General features: G+C 40.1%; 1 protein-coding gene across 2 annotated transcripts in view; it reads right to left on the reverse strand.

Moving 5' to 3' along the window:
• THBS2 (thrombospondin 2) overlaps nucleotides 1–16,604 on the reverse strand; it is a 33,430-nt gene extending 16,826 nt beyond the window's left edge. Inside the window, exons 1-13 of one of the 2 annotated variants that reach the window (XM_030499909.1) lie at nucleotides 16,584–16,604; nucleotides 15,145–15,219; nucleotides 13,682–14,238; nucleotides 12,024–12,108; nucleotides 7,192–7,385; nucleotides 6,323–6,463; nucleotides 5,981–6,077; nucleotides 4,777–4,947; nucleotides 3,578–3,754; nucleotides 2,107–2,280; nucleotides 1,535–1,662; nucleotides 1,281–1,433; nucleotides 44–262 (exon numbers count right to left, since the gene is read on the reverse strand). In XM_030499909.1, the coding sequence (XP_030355769.1) occupies nucleotides 44–262; nucleotides 1,281–1,433; nucleotides 1,535–1,662; nucleotides 2,107–2,280; nucleotides 3,578–3,754; nucleotides 4,777–4,947; nucleotides 5,981–6,077; nucleotides 6,323–6,463; nucleotides 7,192–7,385; nucleotides 12,024–12,108; nucleotides 13,682–14,238; nucleotides 15,145–15,214 (2,166 nt within the window). In that variant the 5' untranslated portion in view covers nucleotides 15,215–15,219; nucleotides 16,584–16,604. Of the gene's footprint in view, nucleotides 1–43; nucleotides 263–1,280; nucleotides 1,434–1,534; nucleotides 1,663–2,106; nucleotides 2,281–3,577; nucleotides 3,755–4,776; nucleotides 4,948–5,980; nucleotides 6,078–6,322; nucleotides 6,464–7,191; nucleotides 7,386–12,023; nucleotides 12,109–13,681; nucleotides 14,239–15,144; nucleotides 15,220–16,336; nucleotides 16,511–16,583 lie in introns of those variants that run through there. The other variant, XM_030499908.1, reaches the window with a different exon arrangement.
• Nucleotides 16,605–22,655: the final 6,051 nt, after the last annotated feature.

The raw sequence follows: 22,655 nt of genomic DNA on the forward strand, positions 1-22,655 counted from the left end.
TTGGTTATTATATGGCATTTTCATCAACTTTTTTTTTACTTACCTTCACACAGTGATATGTTGCATTAGCAGCACAGACCAAGTTATTATTAGGCCAGCCATCCAAATCTGAATCCTCACCACAGATGCGCCCATCACCAGCATATCCTGTCCTGCATTCACATTTGTACATAGGATCACTGAAATGGCCCAGATAGATGCACTCTGCAGACTTATGGCAGCTGTGTGTCTTGTCCTTGCATGGATTCTCAGGTTCACAGACCTGCAACAGACCATATTCACTGAAACCTGATGATATTCACAGCCAGTTGTGTGTGCCTCAACTTTGTCAAAAAACAGGCCAGTTATTTAGATGCCTAAAGACAGAACTTTGCTTTAATTGTGGTTAGTAAGTCATACTGCTCTGTCAGCTCACAACTCCAGACAATGTGTACAATGAAAATAATTAAAACAAACCACAGGAAAAATTGGACATTATTCAAAAAGCAATTAAAGTGAGTGATTAACATTTTCAGAACTCTGCTTTCCTCCAGATGTCATTAATCCCTAGAAATTAACTGCAACAGAAAGTAAAATGTGCTCACTTCTTTCTCTTTAGTATTTTGCCTGTCAGTATGCAAGGACTATCTTATTTTCTTAAATCAGAGACCTTAATGAATTCTCATGTACAATGAATGTATTTTCATTAACAGTGTCTGAGAATCTCACACAGATGTTCTACATTTAGAGTTCATACATTGAACTAAACACAGATTGATTCAACAGCAACAAAGAGAAGGCATCCCATGACATCTATTTTAACCTTTTTTGTCTTGTCTATCAAACCATAGTCTTCAATATTACTTCCACTTCTGTTTTTCACCATTAAGAGGTGTTGGTTTAGACAGTAAGAACTTCAGACATATGCCTAATGACATCCACATTCTCAGCATTATGTCTATGGAGAGAATGACACTGATTCTTCAGTTTCCAATCCCCAGAGTAGGTATATACACTTGAGAGAAAGGAGAGCAAAGCAGGCGAATGTTTGTTCCTGGCATTTAGCACTCAACTAAATGTTTGGAACAACTGTGCAGATGCCAATGAAAATAAAACCCTCAAAAAAAATCAACCCGAAATTTCAGTGTTTTGTTACTCAAACCCAAAATACTCTCATACAGCATTTATCTATTTCAGGTTATCTTTGGTACCTAAGTTTATCACATGCTTTCATTCATAGATATTTTCAGGTGGGAATTACTCAGTTTCAAAGCCCTCAAATTCTCTTCAACATCGCTTACTTGCTTCTCTGTCTTGGCAACTTCCAGTCCTACCCCATAGGGCTGACTTCCTTTATAGCGTGGAGGACATGGCAAGCAGTGGAAACCCGGATTTGTGTTTACACAGCGATGGACCTGATTCACCTTAAAGCAAATGTCTGACACAGCTACACACTGCAGGAAAAGAAAGAAGAAATCAATGGAAATGGTTATGTAATTCCCAAATAATGAAAATTTCAGTGATTTCCTGATGTTAATGGAAACAAAGCCAGTACCTCATCAAGATCCTCACAGACAGTACCATTGCCAAGGTAACCTGCTGGGCATGGCCCACATGACCAAGACCCATCTGGGTAACTGTTGCATTCTGCTCCAGGAAAGCAAGGATTTGATAAGCACCCATCTGGCAAAGACACATAAAAGTGTATATTAAGTTACGAGCATAAGAGGCATATAAATTTTCATTTAAGAAACAGGTATTCTCTGTTTATTAGCTTAACTCATGTCTGAGGCAACAGATTCTTATAAGAACCTTTAGAATTATGGTTATTAAATTCATGTAGTATAGTTTTGATTTAATACTAAAATATTAGACTGCTACATACAGTTGAATACTTCATGACATACTGAAGTCCTGTTTACGAAATGCATCCTTGTTCAGAAGTCAGTATTAAGAATATATATAAAAATCCCACTGATCTAAACAGCACCCAAAATAGTCAAATGTGCTTTCCCAAAACAAAGGTATAATTAGTAGATTTCTGTAGTTTTGATTTGTAATTATCCATCAAAGAAATGACAACAATAATAATTAGTCAGAATGCATAAAGAATGACTAAATACCAACCAATTGGGCAATCCTTCTTATTGCACATATCATTTTGGTTGGTATCTCCCACACATGGCTTTCCTCCATACTGTGGCTCTGGACTGTTACAGAGGCGAGACCTTTCACGAATTCCTCCTCCACAGGTAACACTGCAGGCAGACCATGGAGACCAAGGACCCCACCGGCCATTCACTAAGACATGCAGAAAAGAGAAAAGCATTACAGGCAATATAGTGGGGACAACATTTGGTGCCAATGACAATCCCTTCTTCAGATCCTTGACTGGAGACAGTTTCTCACTATGCACATAGGAAGAAAGATGCTGGCACAGCCTTACACTGAGATAGCAATGGTTCAGAAACAAACAAACAAAAAATACCCAACTGCTTTATAGGCATTTTTTGGCCAACAATTCAAAACAACATGCTGTGCCCAATGGCATGGTGTATTTCCATGTAACCTGATGAGAACAAATACAGTGTCTTTGAAGCTCCCTACTAAGCTTTCATTTTTGTACAGAAAGCAGAGTGTGATCACAGGATATAAAGTTCTGCTGCACCAAACCTGAGCTCTGTGGCTTTTTTTATTTTCAGTAAGGTTGCAGCTATTATTTTTGTTTTGTAATCCATTCAGTGTATCTTCAATAGTATTGCTTGACTCAGTATAAATAACTTATTTCAATGATTCTTCTGCATGTTTTATATTGGTACAACTCTACTGATCCTTCCATCATCAATCCTGAATTTTCTTGAAATACAAACATCTTTGAACCAAAGTCTGTGTGTGTTCTTGGTACTGCAAAAAAACAGAAGGGCCACAGTGTGCATCCTTAAATAACCTATTCAGTAACTTTGCATGCACAACTAGATCAAAAAAATAAACAAAGTGAGTATAACTATTTAAGTACTATTGGGTTGGAAGCTTGACATCAGTTTCAAGCTCATATCCTGTAAGTAGAATGGAAAGGCTGAACAGAGGAGAGAACAAAAATATATACAAAGGGAAAAAAGTGAGGAAAAAGCATATGAAAGGAAAGTGAAAGTGAATAGAGTGAATGGTCTCTTAAAAGATTAAAGAGTGTAGATGAAGAAAATTATAACAACAATTGAGTTGAATATGTATAAAATACGTATGCATACTTTCAAAGGAACCTGGATACTAAGGGACTGTATGTCTATTCCTAACATGTACAACATCAGCTTCCTTTTAGATAGTGTTTGTATTTTTGATATGCAGAGATAAATCACTAAGTTATAAAGTGAAAATTTCTCAAACTCTTAATGTTTAAAGCCAAATCACAACTTGGGAGGTTTACAAAACCTCTGACTCCCTTGCTGTCTTCATTTTAAGAGCACCCTTGTGTGTTATTTCACCCCAAGCTATAAATTATATTTTCCATCCTAGAAATTCACTGAAATTTAGATCTAAATAAAAAGAAAATTAGCTGGACTATTATTGCATCACCTTGGATTCAAGACCACAGACGTACCTGGACATGGAACCTTCTCACACTTCTCTGTTTCACGCCCATTTCCCACACAGTTTTTCCCACCCATCTGGGGAATAGGGGAATTGCAGAGGCGGATGCGGGTGATATTTCCTACTCCACAGGTAACTGAACAGGAAGACCAGGGAGACCAGTGACTCCAGCCACCATCTTGACGTACTGTGAGAAAAGACCCAAATTCAAGAAATAGTCCACCTGCAGCAGTGATGCAAACTCACATGTGAAATTAACCTTCTAATAAGCCTCTCGCTACATCTGATGAATGTCCCATGTCTTTCCTATCACTACCACTTACAAAGCCCAGCATATAAGCTCAGGCATTCAAGTACAGCTTTCTTAAGAATCTCAGTGACCAACATATAATTAACATGGATGTTATGTATTTCAACATTTTAGCATTTAATACTAAAAATAAACTTGTTCCAATGAAATAAAGACTTGTTTAAAATGCATGTTTGGACATCTAGCAGCTTCAGCAATAGCCTTATGTACTAAAGTAGCCAGGAAATAGCAGCTACCTGCAACAGTATTAACTACCTGGAGTATGATCCTTTAAAAGTGCCTTAAATGTAAAAGCAGTTTGATATTTTGCAAAAGACTTCTATGATTACCATGCTCCTGAACACTACTAAGCTAATGGAATGGGCCAATGATTGTGAATGAATGGCAGATTAAAACATGGCTCTATGTGTCATGATTACGAACTCAGCGTTATCTCCAAACTCACTTCAAACAAGAGACTCCTGTTCAGAGAATCACAGAATGGTTTGGGTTGGAAGGGACCTTAAAGATCATCTAGTTCCAACCCTCCTGCCAGAGGCAGGGACACCTTCCACTAGATCAGGTTGCTCAAGGCTGCTTCATAATGTTAAAGAAAATATGGCCCACAATTTTATGTTTAACAGATCTGAGCCCAGAATGCACATACATATTACACTGCCAGGGAAAGAAGAAATATTAGAGAGGGGTGAGATGACAAAGAATCTAGTATTAGCTACTTTAAATATGCATGAGTGTGCAAATACATACTGTCATGACCAGTGAACATTCACAGGAAATCCAGACTAAGCTTGTTTTTACGTAGAGATGTCCAAAGAAGCTTAAAAAAAAAAAAAAAAAAAAAAAAAAAAAAAAAAAAAAAAAAAAAAAAAAAGAGAGAAAGGAGAAATTTTATTACTTACTGCGATGGTCACATTTCTTAAAGCTGCACATCCTTGTCTGGATGTGCGGGCCTGTACAAGCACTCCTGGTCACATCACATGACCTTCCTCGCATCTGAGTCCCAGAGCCACAGGTAACTGAGCACTTCGTCCAGTCTGACCATGGTGACCAGCCTTCCTCACTGTCATCAGCTGCAGAGCAAAAGGTAACAAGAATTGCTTAACATCACTATTATCCTATTCAGAAGATCTTCACTTCTCTTTCTGTAGAATATGAACTTTGCCCTTTAGATCTCTTTTTCTAATTTTGCTTTCCCAAACTGCTGCTGAATTTAGGGAATTATAATTTAATGTAATGAGAGATTAGCCCAGATAAGAATACTGGATCTTCATGAACTTGCTTGCAGTGTTTGTATGAGGCACTGACCTTTGGTGAAAGAACATTTTATCTCTAGAATGGACTGAGCCAAAAATTTGACTTCCCAACTGCCTCTGACTTCAGAATATAGGTCAGTATAATAAAATGTGGCCCCACCTCTTAACACAACATAACAGCGTACATGATCAAGCGCATGTTGTAAGAGTATGCCCTATGCTCTGAACAGGCAAAAAAAACTCTGAGTATATTCCAAATACATTTTTATTTAGAGCATCTAAGCAACCATCATCTTCTGTAACTGCCCTGTCTAGTACACTGAAGTCACTTAACCAGTGAAACTGTTAAAACTGCTATCACTCTAAAGTCTAGTTCACAGCCTGCAATGCCATCTTAAATGTGGAACAGATTGTCAAGGTTTATAAGTAAAGCAATATGACAGAGAAGGAATAAAACTGAGTAACAGAATGACAGTAACAAAGAGGACAAATAACTTGCACTCTTAATAAAACAACAGTGCACAGTGCTACTGCAAACCAACAAAAATCAGAATGTCCAGACTTGGGAAACACAACTGGGGAGGAGCATGCATCTAACCTTTAGTTTCCAACTTAGCTAGGCAAGTTATCAGCTTACTTCTAAGCAACCAATATAATCACGGAAGAGACACCAACTCCTCCAGAAGGTAACTTCAAGCAGCCAAGTTACTTCATGTGATCTTTACATACGTATAATTTTTATATTTGATCTCACCTGCCTTTACCTCTTACTTGTTTTGACCTTTCCAACACTCTAGGAGTGATTTTAAATATTGCCAGAGAGTATCTATCTTTTGGGCTAAATACTCACAGTGAGAGCAGACTGGGCAGCATTCACCTTCAACAAAAGATGGATCAGCACAGGAGACTGCTGGGCAGGTGATTTGATGGCATACAATTTTAGAATCCTAGAGGCAAAGAAAGCAATTTACTGACATGCTCACATCCAGAGGCAAATAAAGGTAAGCATCTGGGGAAGTTTCACGCGTGGAAATTAAATTTATTCTGTCTGTCATGGACATGGGGACTACTTTTTATAAATATGAGTAAGTCTAGGTCAAGCTCTTCAGTAAATGTGACTTGACCTGGACAGTTGGGCTCAATTAAACCCACTATCCATTTCTGCAGGAGACGAATGTTTCCAAAACCTTACCTGGCAGGTGCACTTGGTGCAGCTATCTACAATCCAGCTTTCATTATCTGCAAAGACACGACCATCCTGCCAGCAAACTGACTGGTTCTTCAGTGTTTTGTTAGGCCCAATCAATTCCCACATAATTTGGTTCTCTTCAGACTAGAGGATGAAGTAAATGAAAACAAATTGTGTACTTTGTAAGCAAACTATTTCAAACAAACAAAACTGAGACACTAGTGGATTTAACACTTCCTTTTTAAAAAAAAAAAAGTGTATTTTTATATCTTTATGTACATAAAGATGACCTCAGATAGTGCAATACTGCATAGAAATTCTTCAAATAACAGTAAAAACACAGTCATACAATACTAAGAAATCTGTTCTTCACACTTTTGCTTTCCTCTAGTACAGCTCATCTTCAGATGCTAAGATTTTAGTCCTGAGACATATGGCATACTAATAAACTTCCTTTAGAAAGAATTAACCGATTCAGAATAAGAGGGGCAGACTACAGTAAAATGTCACCATCATACTTCATGTTTAGGTACCCTGGTTAGCGACTTGCTAATGTTTTCATAAATGGCATAAGCATGGTAACATCACTTTAGCAGTACACAGGCAATGTTGAGTTTGTTAGCTTTTGATTTCCAAATCTGCAGTAACCACAGATTTCTCCCATGTATGAATGCATGTGTGTGTGCTCCTTTAAACCCTGTCTGTGAAAACCAAGCCATCGTTTAAGTGTTATACTGCAGGTCATCTCTACATTATGTAGATATACCAACAGATATACATGTGTAATACAGAAATCTACTAACTGCCTCTGGTGTAAAACAAAGAGGGAAAGAGCACTGCACAGCAGACTTCTTTCAGTTCTACAAACTTACCACTTTTTGGAGGTTATCAGCTAAGTTGTTCACCACAATGCGCAGACCGGTGAGCTCTGTGAACATCGTGCCCAGCTCTTCACAGGAGCGGTCACAGAACTCCGCCTTCTCTGGTTTCTCGCCCACATACTCAGTTGTAACAGCGGGACTCAAGTGAAGGATTTCCGTGCTCTCATTGATGGTGTTCACTTCAGCTGGTAGCAAGAAAGGGAAATTGAAGAGCAGCATATACAAAGTTCTTCCACAGATTAGAGATTCCTGCTGAAATCCTAGATTGGCACCCATGGGTAGGGTTTAAACACATCTATTTTGGCACAGCTTGATGCCAGATTATACCCATGAATAAAAGAGGGGGGTTAGAAGTCAGCTGGTTCCAATTAGAGGCTTTCCCTTTTCAAAAGTAAGAGCCAAGCTGTGTCTCACATGGCCCTCACTTTAAAACATAGCTGGCACTGCAACACATTAATTTATGAAGAAGGCGTAACAAAAGGACACAGTATCAAAAAGCAAAGCCATTTTACCCACTCAGAGCCATGAAAGATTTCAGATTTTTTCATGACTTATCACATTTTTTCCCATGCAGACAAAAAGGTAGAAGAAAGTTTCCTTCAGGACAGTCATTGTCCTTGTTCTTCCCATAAATTCCATGGTTACTTGGATCAAATTTGGACCATTATGCAATTTTACTAGTCTCCAGGCTACTCTGTATTGCTCTGCCTGGTATAAAACTCAAGGGTTGCTGTTGTAAGCTGTTATAACAATAGTTTAATTCTGAAGTGAAATGAAGATCAAGCTAAGATCAGGCTGAGTATTTGATTTGTCACTCTAAACACCCCTCCATCAGGCAGATTGTAATTCAAACAGAACTTTGCATGCATTAGAGAGGGAGAACTGGACATGTAGTATCAAAGACCTCCTTGTCTAGCAAATTCTTGAAAAAGACTATAACAGAAAGTATCCACAGTAATTAATAGAAAAGGAACATAGGTAACTAAATAAAACAGTCTGTGTTCTGTTAAGCATTTGAATCTCCACTAAGTAAATATTTTATGGATTCCATGGAAGCTTTCTCTAAGGAGCCCAATGTTCACTCATTTTGTATCAGCTATACGCAAATCCATACTGCCCTGTCTCTTGATAAAGGGTTGTTTACCAAATTTAGTAATGTTGTAAATAACATTACTAAATAACAGAAAGGAGAAGCAAAGGATATAGCAGTTTTAAAAGAAGATGTCAGCACAGGAACGTGTGCAACAAGACATATCATCAAAACATCTCAGTATCCTTTAGTGTTTTCAAGTCACAGAAGGTGGCAATGCTTCAAAATTTTGAGAGCTGGATTTTATGCTTGACTATATAAAGTGTTATATTTTCAAAATAGGAGTAAAGTATTCTTCATTTATTTGGAAGGCTAAAAATAAAAAAAACCCAAAAACCAAAGAACCAACCCATAAAATGACATTAAATAATTACTTTTCAACCATATTTAAAATTATTAGCTTGACATGCTTTTAAATTAGCTATGAAGTATCTGCCACTAGCCAAGGTCTACAAAAAAATTGTTCACTGTCTTCCAGAGTTGAAGTAATTGGCCAGCTTCACTTACAGGATGCGAGAAAACTGATATACCACATAGCAGATCAGAACTCTGTGTCATAACTGTTTATTTCAGCTGCTTTTTGATTCCCTGGAAAGAATGCAATTTTCCTACCACATTGAAACACTGGGTTTCTCAGATTCCTCCGTAGCACTTCTCAGGTCATTAATTTCATATTTTTCAAGCCAACATGGAGTGTGCCTTGACCAGAACATTCTGAGGACATTAATAAAGCTGCAATCTCAGCAGGAAACATAAACCAAAACTATGTTAGAAGAACTAAATCCACACTTCCTACTGGTACTTGGCAGTGACTGAAAGAAGATGCCTGGGGATCACTGGGAAATCAGTTCTCTGCTGCTGGCTTCCTGCTAATTTCCTAAGGACCACATGATCATCTTTAAAATGAGAAACCAGAAGAGCAAATGTGTGTCTTCTCACATATGCAAATGTCATTCTGTTGATCTAGCTGAAGAAAGGATTTTATTGATGTGTCTATTTAGGCATGTTTTTGTCATCTGTCCTACCTGGCACTGTGTAGAAGTCCTGCCAAAAGTATTTAGGACTTTTTACAAGGGCCAGCAGTAATAGGACAAGGGGGAATAGCTTTAAACTGAAAGAGGGGAGATTGAGATTAGATATTAGGCAAAAATTCTTCACTGCGAGGGTGGTGAGGCACTGGCACAGGTTCCCCACAGAAGCAGTGGCCGCCCCATCCCTAGAAGAGTTCAAGGCCAGGTTGGATGGGGCTTTGAGCAACCTGGTCTATTGGAAGGTGTCTCTGCCCATGGCAGGGGGGGTTGGAACTAGGTGATCTGTAAGGTCCCTTCCAACCCAAACCATTTTATGATTCTATGATTTGCAACCACCACACTATAGAGATACTTTCCTACCCTTTACTCAACAGCAATCCCAAGATACCATTTCACCATACTTCATATTCTCACACTAGGATTAAAGATGCAATAGGAAAACACAGTTCACTCTCTGAAAAAGCAGCAAGCTTTTTGTGTTCTCAGAGCTAAGGGCACTTCTCTGGTAACATCCACCACATTCTTTTGGGACGCTTACACATATACATGGCATCTTAGTGCCTGTACTTCAGCTCAACAACTGGGACATCAAAATGGTAAAATATGTACCTTGTGGCCATGGCTTTTCAGCTGTGGTAATTAAATTGTATAGGCAACACCAGAAAATCAGCCATGCACATAACAAGCCTATCAAGCAGTTTTGATGGCCTCAAGCAACAGCATGCTATTAGCTTTTTTCTGCTGTTGCTCGAGTAATTTCCACCTTGCAGCATCCTCTTGGTGTCGCAAGGTAAAAGTAAAAATACTGTGAATTGAACTATTTGCTAAATAACTCCCAGGAAGGATAAAACAAAACCCCAAATATTTAAAATTTATCAGATCTGAAAGTCTGCTAGTTGACAGATGTGATAAGAAAATACGTTAAGAAAATATCTCTTGGTTACAACAGCTGAAGGGTATAAGAATTCCTCCTAAGGTATGTATTAGCATGCAGAACTCAATTATCCCTTTAGGCTTCCATCAGCTTTCTCTTTATAGTAGAATTATAGTAACATTCCATGTCTACTTGGGGAAATTTCAAAATATTTGGTCACACTATTTCACTTTGTGATAATCAACCAATAATATTAGAAAAGATTTATACACACTGTCTTTAGTTGGTTTTGCTGGTTCAATCCATCTACACCTAGTGATTCTACCTTCTTGACTGAGACTGTTCTGCCTCTGACAACTGAATATGCCCTCAAGGTTCTACCTCAGCTTCTGAGAGTTGTTTCTGCTGGTAAATGAAGCACAATAGCTGAACTGCATCCTTTCTGAGACCATCTTTCTCTTATTTACATTACAATAGACCCAAATTACATGTTCCCTCTTCCCACAGCACTTCTAGTCCTCAAGCATTTTCTTCTATTAACAAAGCTGAAAACTAGTAATCAGTAGTTCTGAGTAGTTTCTCAATAGCTTCCGAGTACAGAAAACAGCTTGGCTGGGGGAGATGACAACCAATAAATGAAGGCATTTCATCTTACCTGTGCCACCTAAGGCCACTTCCATTCTAGCCCACGTGACTCATTTCTAACACATTGGCACACCTCTAGAATGTATAAAATAACCAACCAATATCCTCTATCAAGATTTAAAAAAGGACTAGCAAGCTCAATTAAACTTCTTGCGCATACACAAATATGCATACCCCTAGATAGATACATACACACATTTATATCTATCTTATAGAGACTTTTCATTATAAAGTCTCAATGCTTTGGCCCCCTTTGAAGAAGTCAAGACCTGCTACTGCATAATTCATGGGTTTTGCATAAACAAGGAAAAAAGTTGAGTACAGTCTGCTTAAGTGATTTAAGTTTGAAATAAAACTTTTAAGTCCTGACTGCCTTATGCACCCACCAAATTCCATCGACGGACTCTGTTGTCTGATTCTTGACTGAGCTCTTGCTAGTTACAAACACTGGGAAGTAATATAGCCAGTACCTCCCGTGAGCTTAAGTACAAAACCTTAGTGAATACTTGACAAATTTTCATAACTCTTTTATAATGAATCAAATACACTCCCACACACAGAGGGCTCCCTTCCTGTTGAGATCGGCATGAACTGGACTAACAAGAACACATCAGGCTATCACATACTGCCTTCCATACCTCTTAGGTTTTTGTTTTGCTTTGTTTTCCCTTATTTTCCTTAGGCTGTTTTGATTGACAATGCTTTGGTTTTCAAGCCCAAAGCCTCCCTCAGTCAACAAACTTATTGCGGAGGAATTCAGCATCTTTAAGGCTTAGGAGACTTGTTCACGGGCCCATTGACAGGAGCAGAATTCAGAAGCAACATTACCAGTCTTATGCTCAAAGAATCACAGACCTCTCATGGAATAATGTAGGTATTTTCATATATATGCATTTTTCCTTTTATTTCTATTAATTCCTTGCTTGACAGCTGTTCTCCCAATTTAAAAACAGGGGCTCAGAGTTACAAACCTAAGCAATAAGAACCAAAAATAGTAGGCTAGATATAGTAGATATCTATCCCAAGATAGCTACAGAATATGCTCCTATTACCACCAGAAAGCAACTCATTCTCTTTTTAATTTCAAAGGTATATGTTGCATAGTTCTAGGATAATACATCACCACTGATATTTCTAATTTTCAGAGTTAACTGAACAGTATTAATGATGTAAAAAGCCTTACTTGACTGGCTTCTCTGGCATCCTTTTTTATGCAGAACATCCTCTATTGAAGTATCAAAGATTAACTGAATATTTTGCAAAAGACCCTGTAATAATAATAAAAAAAAAATTAAAAACAGTTAGGTCATTTTGGGAGTAAATAATAACTGATCTGTCTCAATTCCATGCCACCGAATGAATTTAGCCACAAGTAAATATGTAAAAAACAATCTACAAGGCATTAAACCTGACACAATAGAAAATATACAGTTTTGTTACATACAATTTCAATACTACAAGCAACAAAACTAGGTATGTTCTGAAATAAGTCATAATAAAAGTTATTGATCAGCTGAGAGCTCAAATGTCCATTTTCATAGTGCATTTTAGATTGCAGTTATTCCTCATGAGATAAAGCCAATTTTTGAAGTTCCTGCTCCATCGCACTTCAATCCCTAGCCACACATTCCTATGCACAATACTTTGCTACCTCCTCAACTGTGCTGACGCTATCTTGAGACAACACTGTAAAACCGGATTGGTATTTGTTTCACAAAAAAAAAAAAAAAAAAAAAAATATTCAAAGAAAAAACCCTACTTTTAAACCAGATTATTTCAATGATCCATTTAACAATACAGCTCCAGAACCAGTTCTATGAGCACAACTGATGGAGAAACCTAGTCATGGAGACAGGAATGGAGAGGCTGTGGGCAAGAACTTCTGGATTCCCTGCCAAAACTGGTCACCCATGGAACCACAGTCCAGCATGTCACGCTCTAGCTGACTACTAGGTGGCACAACAGGATGAGAAAGAAACGGCTTTCGGAAATTTCTGAAGCCATGAGCTCAAGTTTGATTTCAGCTGTGAGCGAAAAGAAGCCATCCTTGGGCCAGATCTCATCACTAGATGAGGCAGGCAGCAATTTTCATCTTATAGGAAAACCAGAAAGTTTGTAATTGCTTCAATTTAAAACAAAACAGAAAGAATAAATGTTTTCCACAAAAACAGGAAAAAAAAAAAAAAATCTCTCATTTATAGGACAGATCAAAATATTTTGTCCTATTTTTTTTCCCCTTCCCTGTTTGGTTTTTCATTGTTGTTGTTTGATTGTTTGTTTTTAATTGAAACTAAAGGTTATTTGGAATGGCAAACAAAGATATTCTGTTATGGGACGGACCAATTCCACGTGCTTCAGCTCCATTAAAAAAAAAAAAAAAAAAAAAAAAAGGGGGTTTCTTCCTTCTTTCAAATAAAATCTAAAAAATATTGACAGGCTTCTATCACTTGGACAGATTTCAATGGAAAAATAGCTCTTCAGGAAATTCCCAAAGAATTCTACAAATTACCACAAAAATGCAACATGTTTAACAGCCTTACATCTGGAAGAAAAAAAAAAGTGGATGGTTGCATAGGAAAGCCCATAACCTGGCTCTGTGCACTTTTGCTGAATCTAGACTGTGTTTTACCAGTCCTTTGTTTTCAAGAAACCCAAATTCACATAACACAGACCCAGCAACAAATAAAAACACACTCTGGAGAAATTCTGCTTGGGAACACCTGTGACCCCATCAAATCCAAGAAGCACTTGGGAACAAAACTGCACCTATTCCATCTTCTCAAACCACTTGAAGTTATTTTCTTACCTCACCAGAGACCCAAGCTTCTCCAGGTTACCTACCCTGAAATGATTCTCCCGAATAGACCCTTTTGCCACATACATTCTGCTGTTCTCTGCTTTCAACTGCTCATAGAAAGGCTCCTCCAAGATGAAGCTGTCAATAAGGTCACAGCCAACATAGAGGTTGTAGTTCTCCCCTGTTATTTGCATGGTGAGGTTCTTCCACTGTGAGTCAGCGAGGTCCACATCTTCCAAGGAAATCACGTTCTGGAAGCCATCCACCCAATAGATAAGGTCCAGGGTGTTGGCACGGCCATTGGAAATGATCTCAAACTGCCTCTCACTGATGCCAGGACCCTCTAAAGCAAGGATAGTGCCTCTAGATTGCCTGTCCTGTCTCAGGGTGGCTGAAAGGATAAAGCCCTCATTCTGCCGTATGAGTTTTACAATCTTTTTTAATTTCTCTGGTTTACATGGAGGTATATGGTCAAACCGAATGAAACGATACGCTGGGATAGAGGGGTCTGGACCCCGAAACAATTTTGCTCCAACTGTCTTTCGGTTTATGTTACTGATTTGAAGTAAGTCAAAGGTAGTCTCCTCTTCCTTGTCACCATCTGAAAGAGTTAACAGCGTGTGACGATGTGTCTACAAAAAGTCTCAAAAGAAACAACTCTGCACATTATACTTAGTGACTGCAATTACATGACAGATTTAAGGATCAGCAGAGTAAACCTAGTAGTTTCCTACTTCCACAAACAGAACTGTTCCTACTAGCACACAAATTAATTATATTTTCGACCTGTCAATTTCATTTACATTAGAACTCTCTCCTTCAATGTCCATAGGTATATGTTTGGTCATATAACTAAATATATGGCTATACATTTTATAGCACTTTAATACACACTTGCATATACACATATATGCTGTATACATATGCCTACACAGGATGCATTTTACAATGTATTCATTAAATATTTTTAATATATATGAATGGGTAAGAAAGTTGAGCCAATTTCTATATTTTGACTATCAGTTAATAAAAATCAAATTATGAGGAGCCATATGGCCACATGACAACAGGAAGCAAGAGATTTGCTTTTTAAAGATTCAGGCTAAGAAGTCAGATGTAAATGAGGGTCTGGCACTGTGCCACCTTATACTCTACTTATATTTGGCCTGTAGAGGTCTATTTCTCTACCTCTATCTTTTTTAAAATGTTCATCAGACTCAGTGATTGTGTTTATATGTTACTTTCACCACACATTTCCACTGGAAAGTATAATAGGAATTATTTCTGAGATTATTTATTTATTGGGTAGATTATTATTGGAGAAACGTTATTTAGCAGTAGTAAGATGTATCTACCAAAAACACTGCTAGTAACTACTATTCCAGACACTTCTAAAAAAATCCAATATGATTACTTTGCCAACTGTAGCTCAGATCAGCAAGTGTTTTACACCAACTTTTAGCTTTGTAAGTTACTATATATCTAGTTAAGAAGTGTTAGAACTTACCCTGAGCATTTGAGGAAACCCACAGAGTTATCAAGATAGCAAGCCACAAAAGCCCACTCCTCTGCAGCATAACTCCTATGAATAAAGCAAAAAGTGGCACGTATCAGGGAAATAATATTTATCAACAACAAATATTTTAATCTACCTCATGAAATGCCATAAACAGAACCCTCATTATAAGCAACTATACATATAAAATCTGAATTTCTATCTTGTCTGATTCTTGTAATACTTATTCTGAGGTTACTTTTTATGCCAGAAGTAAACCATGACATCAAGTGAAGGGAAGAGGAAATCTGGATGATAAAACTCCTTTTTATGTAAAGGCCCTTAATAAAAAGGGAATGGCATACAGAAAACATACAATTTTCTCCACAATATTTCAGTTGCTGGCACAGGGACCATGTGACAACATTACATGAGATGGAGCATAAGCTGCATCTTTATTTTGGAGCACAATGTTCAGCTGAAATTCCCTGTAAGAAAATGGGATCTCACTATATGCTGGCTTTGGGTACTAGCGTTACTTTTCAATACCTTTTTCAGTGCCATCATACAAACTCCTCTCTCCTTCCTATATATATATATATATAAAAAAAAATATACCATTTATCCATTCTCATGACCCTCTGCACCCAAGCATAGCTGGATAAAGTGCCTTTTAACATGATGGCATTTTTGCCCTGAAGCACTATGCAGCTATAAGCCACGTAGCTGCATCTCCAGATGTGCTTGCACACAAAATGAATGGAGCAGATGGCATTCACTGGAAGATGCAGACGTTCATGCCTCTGGACATAGCCATATCGCTTCAACACTGCTAATTCCACACATAAGGACTCAGGAATGACACCATTCACCGCCTATACTTTCTTTGTCCCGCTCTTATTACCTGCCGCCCCGAGGAAGCACCGCTGCAGCCAACTACCCGCCAACGCCACGAAGCCTCTTTCCCCTCTCAAAACCCAGGGCATCCCCCATGGGAGCACATCCCCGCGGGCACGGCGCGGCGGGCAGACGCAGCACACCGCCCCAGGAGAGCCTTCCTGTAGCAGGTCGCTTCCCTTGCTACCCGCGCCCCCGCGGGGACCGCTCCACGGAGAGCTCCGGCCGTGCAGGAGCAGCCCTCACTGCTTCTCCCGGAGGGTGTTTCACGGAGGCGGGTAAGCCGCTGTCTCGCCTTGTGCCTCACCTGGCATGGGGGAGCCAATGGCGCGCTGAGGCTCTGCCGGTGGGGTACGGAGCGCAGTACTCTACCGCCGTTGCAAGACCCTCCGCAGCCCCGCGCCCCGCGCCCCGCACCGCCGCCTTTATGGGCTGCGGGCCGGGCCCCCGCTGTCAATCAGCGGCACCGGGGCGCGCCCCCGGCTCGCCCCTGCGCGTCCGTCACATAACCCCCGCGCCGCCCCCTCCCCACCGGGCGGCCCGCGTTCGCCTACCTGCGAGGCCATCGGGCTCGGGGCCGCCCCTGCTCCGCCCCGGGACCGCCCTCCGCGGGCGGTGCGGGAGGCGGGGCGGGCGGCAGCGGCTTTACCTCGGGGCGCGGCGCGGCGGAATTGCCGGGAGCGCTGTTGAGCCCCTGGTTTCGCGGCGGGACGATAGCGGCAGCCCCGCCGCGGCGGAGCCCCCGGGAGGCGGCGCCAGGCCCCGGCAGCGGGGAGGTGAGCGCAGCCGGACCAGCCGCCGTGGTCGCCCAATCCCGATCCCCGCGGGCGTGGAACGCGTCCCTGGCCCCTCCGGACCGGCCGGGAGCTTCGCGAAGCCTCGTCGGCTGAGAGCTCGGTGCTCCTGCCGCCACTGCGGCAAAACTCGACTTTCCCGAGCACTGAATCGTATCATTCTAAACTCCTTTATTTTTAAATTACACAGCAGCCAAAAGGCGAGATGTGCCCCGGTCTCCCCCACCACTCCTCTTTGTAAAAGTTTGCTGTAGGTAAAGTTTTGTAAAGCTTACTGGAGGTCACTCAGAAGTGAGCCCAGGAGCTCGGTCTTTCTTTTCTCCATAGGAAGCACCAGCCCCTTTGACCTCAAGGAGGGCTCAGTGGGCTTGCATAGGCATCTCCTCATGGAGGGAGCCTTGGGCTAATGAAATAGGCACATAAAACTCACTCTTAAGCTGCTCCCACACTGGAGAACTGGAATGCATCTCCACAAACCAGGACTCCAGTCCCAACCGTGGGACTTGCAGGTCACTATGCTGAGGAGCTGCTAGTGCAGCTGCAGGCACAATGCTCCATGGGGAGCCGGAGAATGTATACCTGCAGTGGGTCCACAGAGCCTGCCTTGCATGTAGAAGCAATCCAGGAGTCAAAACAAGACCAGAATTCCTGCTGCTGAGACCCGAACTGGGGTTGCAGAATGTAAATGGAAGGATCCTGCAGCTGATGTGAAGAAACATGAATTTGACTGAGTTGCCTACAGAATCCAAGAAATGGAGCCCTGTCAAATGTATAGACGGATAAACACCACAAATGATAACAATAAAAAAAAAATAAGAGAATGAAAAAACAGCATAGGAAGTCATCAACTTTGCTCATCACAATTTGAAATTCCAGCAGAAAAAAGTGTTCATGTTTCAGAACTTGGAAGGCTCAAAGAGCTTCAAAGGCTCAATCTGTCACTAGAGCAGAAAACACCAGTGCAACGCCAGTGCTGCCTTTCCTGTTGCCATGAAGCTCCTTCCAACTTGGCTGGCCTTGGCCTTGCAGGGTAGCAGAAGCCAAGGAGCCTTCCTCTTTCTCACAGGGTCCAGGGAATGGAGCCAAGCTAGGAGGGAGAGGGCTTTTTTGTCCTCCTAAGACATTTGGTTTTCAGTTTTGCGAAACCTCAAGAATTTAAGAAAATAGCTAATGAAGATCACAAAACCTCAAATTCTACTGAGTTTACTCATTCCCCCCCCCCATACTATATTAAGACTTAGTCTTTATATCTATACCTGTAGCTGTATGGTGTGTTTTCCTCAAGACTGAGCAGCGCTGGCAGGACTCTCACCAGGAAGCTGCTCTGGGTTTACAGTTAGAGAAGAGAGGGCAGCAAAGTGTTTGAGAGACCTAGAAGATATCTTTGAGGTGGTGCAGTTTGCTATTTGTACATTCATGTACAAAGAGTTTTTACAGTGGAAATTTTCAAGTTAGTAGAAAAACAGTGCAAAGTAAAGAGACAAATTTCATCATGATTGCTTTGAACCAGCTACCTCATAACAAAATTCTTCTTTCCATCTCTGTGGGTGTTACAGGAATGTAGGACTGATAGCACACTGTTTCAAGCTGAGTGATTTATATATAGGATGATGACCTTTAAGTAGACATATTTGGTTCTGTTCTTTCCACGACTGTGGAAATGCTCACTGCTCATTTTTCCCTGGCCACCTTGGAAGAGGTAATCATCCTCTTATTTCCAAGATTCCTGAGAGAAAAGCTTACAGGAGTGAATGCGTACTCTGCTTTCCCTAGCTAGCCAATGTACACATGCAAACATTGGAATTACGTTGACATTTTTCAATCTATCTGCTATTTTAGTACAGAACAAAAGTGAGCAGTGGTAATTAGAGAGATAATAAAGTTAGATTTACTAACATTTAGGAATGTTGGTGAGGTAACAGTAGTTCTCATACTAATGATTTTCTGTAGTGTTTTACCTTTCGTTGTATTTGCTTCAGACTGGCACATCAGGCAGCAACATAGGTCCTTAACTTCTCATTTCTTTATGCACTTAACTTCTCATTTCTTTATGCACCCCCCTTTGCTTTTTTCACTCGACTGTTTGGATTTTGGCTGCTTTTCCCTTCTGCACCAGCCTTAGGGGACTTCCATTCTGGATCACGTGAGCGTCGTGCAAGGTTACATGCATTACTGAAAATCGTTCAGGAATGGCGAGATTTTGGTACGGCGCTATCTCAGAAAGAACTGTGATTTAATGGATCTCTACCAAATAATCCTTGTTTTTGCCTAGGAGGTTACCACTGATGCTTAGACTTAACTTAGCCTGGAACAAGACTCGAAGCCTCCTACGTTTGAAGAAATCCCACTAAAGAAGTGGAAAACACTATCCATACTAGAAATTTCTTTTGGACTGCTTTTCTGATAAAATAAAAGCTACTGTGGCATGATGCCAGAAGACAAATTCCATCAGTTTTGCTGGGCTAAATGCTGACTTCACACACACACACACACACACACGCAAAAGCGTCCCCACTAATTGCACTAATTCAAATGGATCCAGTTGCCAGAATATGATGAGTCCTTCAGGTCTTACCCTGCATTCCTGGATGTTGACCTGATGCAGGTAAACATTCTTTCTGAAATGCTGTCCCACAGACATGAAAATTTTTTCATTTTTTTCTTGCTGGGATGAGGTTTAATTTTCATAATTCACTATATTGGGGGTCCAAAACTGAAGCAAATGATTTCAGATTAGCATGTGACTCGGCCATTCAGGTTTTTGAATGAGCTTGTACTGGCAAGAAGAGAGACCTGGGTGGTTCCTCAGACAACATGTTGTAAGTACTCCAGTTAAATGCAAATTTTGAATGGGGGAATAAATTACACCAGGGCCAGTGAATTCATCTATGATGAGGGAGAAAGTTGTTTCTGACAAAGCTTTATGTATGCTTTAGTTTAAGTTCTGGTGAATAAGTAGCCGTTAAAAATAGACATCATAATCAGGTACTTAGTTTTCTATTCTTTGATTCAGGGGGAAAAGTGCTTTATTTCCAACCTTCCTTAAATAATTTCCAGGTACAAAATGTATCCAGACGCAAATAACACATTCTGTGGAAACAAATGGCTGTGGGCTGTAGAGTACCAGCTGGTATACTTTAACAATAACCTTGTCAAAGAGGGAAATCTTGCTACCACCCATTTACAAACCTCATTTTTACTCAACAACATGCTTATACACAAAAGCTTGTTCAGTGATGTCAGCAGGAAGACTTTGAGTTTAAAGCTAAGCACATGTTTAAATGTTTTGCTAAATTGGTTCCTACATGATTTAACTGGTGTCACGCAGTAACTTATGGAAAGAGTTGCAAGTGGAGCACTGGGCTTCTAACTCATGGTTGGAAACTTTAATCTGGAAACTGTTTTTACCCTGTCCCTATAGCGCATATGGCAAAACAAATACCCATCTACAAACAGTTAAATGTGTCCTTAACCATTTTACAGAATTTTTGTATTCTTTCCCCACATGTGAGCTGCTGAATATGTTAGGGCTGCCAAGTATCTTCAGCCTCCAAAAAGGAACATTCCCCTACCAAGTGCAATGCAAATGAGCACTAAAAATGCTCAGTAAATCCCACGTTGTTGCTCTGGGTTCAAAAAAAACCCTTTTACTAGATTCAGAGCAGATTTATTACCCAAAGACCTGCTTTTATTCAACTTAGTTACATAGTTTCACATTCTACCACAAAAGTATAGATATTTTCACTTATAACAGGAAGAGAATACAACACTACAGCACTGACTTTCAAACACCTAAGACTATCCTTTTTATCCAGGCTGTAGTAATATAATTTTTATTTTATTTACAGTACTGTGCTTTCTGTACGTCAAATGGAATTTGGTCTGTTGTATTTACATATGTTCAAAGACAGCCCAAATCTCAAAGCTTTTAAATTCAATTTTGGATTCAATTCCTATTTAGAAGTAAAACATACTGAAGTTGATAGTAGTTTTAGCCGAGAAGCAAGCGAATACAACTGAAACAGTAACTTCAGTGGTCCAGCTGGATTATAAAAGTTGTTCAGGGGACCAGATGCCATTCATTTCAGGAGGAGGTAGAGCCAAGCTACCTTGGAAGGCTTGGGCCTAGCTTCTTTTCACTTATTTAGATGAAATAAAATACCAAATACTTACTGAACAAGTTATTATAACAAATGTCTGAATGATCTCAGTCTGAAAAGATTTTGTTACTGCAGTGAGACCTGTGTTTGTGTTTCACCAGAATGGTGCCGGGTCCTTGCCTTACCCACACAACTACCCCATAAAATGTCCCACTGCTGCATATGTTGACTACTGGTGGGGACCATCCTGAGGAGACTTGAGGTGCAAACACAGGATGGGAGCTCCTCTCCTAGGCGGGCATGAAGACCTATGCCCAAGGGTGCTGCTTTCTCCCACCTCCTGGCAAGGGCCTGGGCATCTGCACCGTTCCCCTTTGCCCTCCATTTCTCTATAGGTGCAGCAGGGTGGCTGGCCAACAGCAAAGTATGGTAACCAGGTACAGTGTGTCCCTGAAACACGGGATTCACAGAGTCTGAAAAGATCAAGAGGCACAACTGGGAAGAAAAACCAAATGAATGAAAGCCCCAACAGGGCAAGGAAAAAAGCATACTCAAAAGAATTGAAATTGATTGCATGAAATTTGAAAGAGCCACAGGGAACAGTCTGGGGGTTTGATATCTCTCCATATGTTCAAAACTCCCACAGATGGAGTCATGGGTCCCACAGGATGAAGGGAAGAGATGAAAGAAATCAATTCATGAAGCTACCACAGCTGGCTGTGGATCTCTAACTGGGAGAAAGAGCGTCATTCAGCTGTGGCCTGATAATGATTATGATGATTAAAGCTGAACAAATAATTCCCATATTATATTATTTTTTAACTCTGTGTTTTGCCTCTTTTTCCCCTTGTAAGAACATCCACACAGACCACAGCTTCCCCTAGCACATTTATGACTTGGGTTTGTACATATAGCCGTTACTGGCATTGTTGATGAGTATTTAAAATCCAAATCATCTTGCTTAGCTGTGAATAGTCAGAAGAGTCAGATGGCCGCATTGCAGCTCCCCTGTCAGTACACAATCACTTCCCAAGCAAATATTTGAGCATAGGTATTAAAAGTGGGGCCTTTTATAGTGTTTGTGCTTATAAGCATCCATTTTGCTCTCAAATGGCTCTGAAAGCTGTCATCCACATAGAAATAAATAATTTCAAAAACCCCTCTGAAATAGTTCAAAGGTGAAGAAAATTGGGTTTGCTGTTATGTTCCTGTGTTATGTTCCGGTGGCTGTGTCTGGTACTCTTGAAAAGTGAACAGGGAGATATTTCCTCCGATGATAACCATCGACTACTCAATTTGGTATAGCCATATAACAAAATGCCGGCGAAACTAGAAAAATTGGAAAGTATTACATACATGCACCAGAAATAAAGTAATGTCTCTCCACACATATTTGTTGCGGAGTTGATGGTTCTTGCAAGCCATGAGCTCTTTATTTATTTATTTGTAATTAGTTCTATGTTTCACTCTATTCAAGAACTAATTGACTTCACAACAGTCAACACTGTAAGGAAACTGCTATTTTTTCCCCTTCCTACAAAACATGCTCTTCCTATTTCTATCCTTGTTCTCTGGCAATCAAAAATACAAGTTGATCAACAGTGATATAATTCAACCTATAAATTGTTTACTGATATTAATATTTTTCCTTGATACTTACCTTACAGCAATTAACTGCATTTCTCCCTAATGATATTATCTTCTTAACATGCTTCATTTTCCTTTCCTGCAG

The sequence above is a fragment of the Strigops habroptila genome, chromosome 10 (assembly GCF_004027225.2).
Source record: "Strigops habroptila isolate Jane chromosome 10, bStrHab1.2.pri, whole genome shotgun sequence".
Classification (NCBI taxonomy): Eukaryota; Metazoa; Chordata; class Aves; order Psittaciformes; family Psittacidae; genus Strigops; species Strigops habroptila.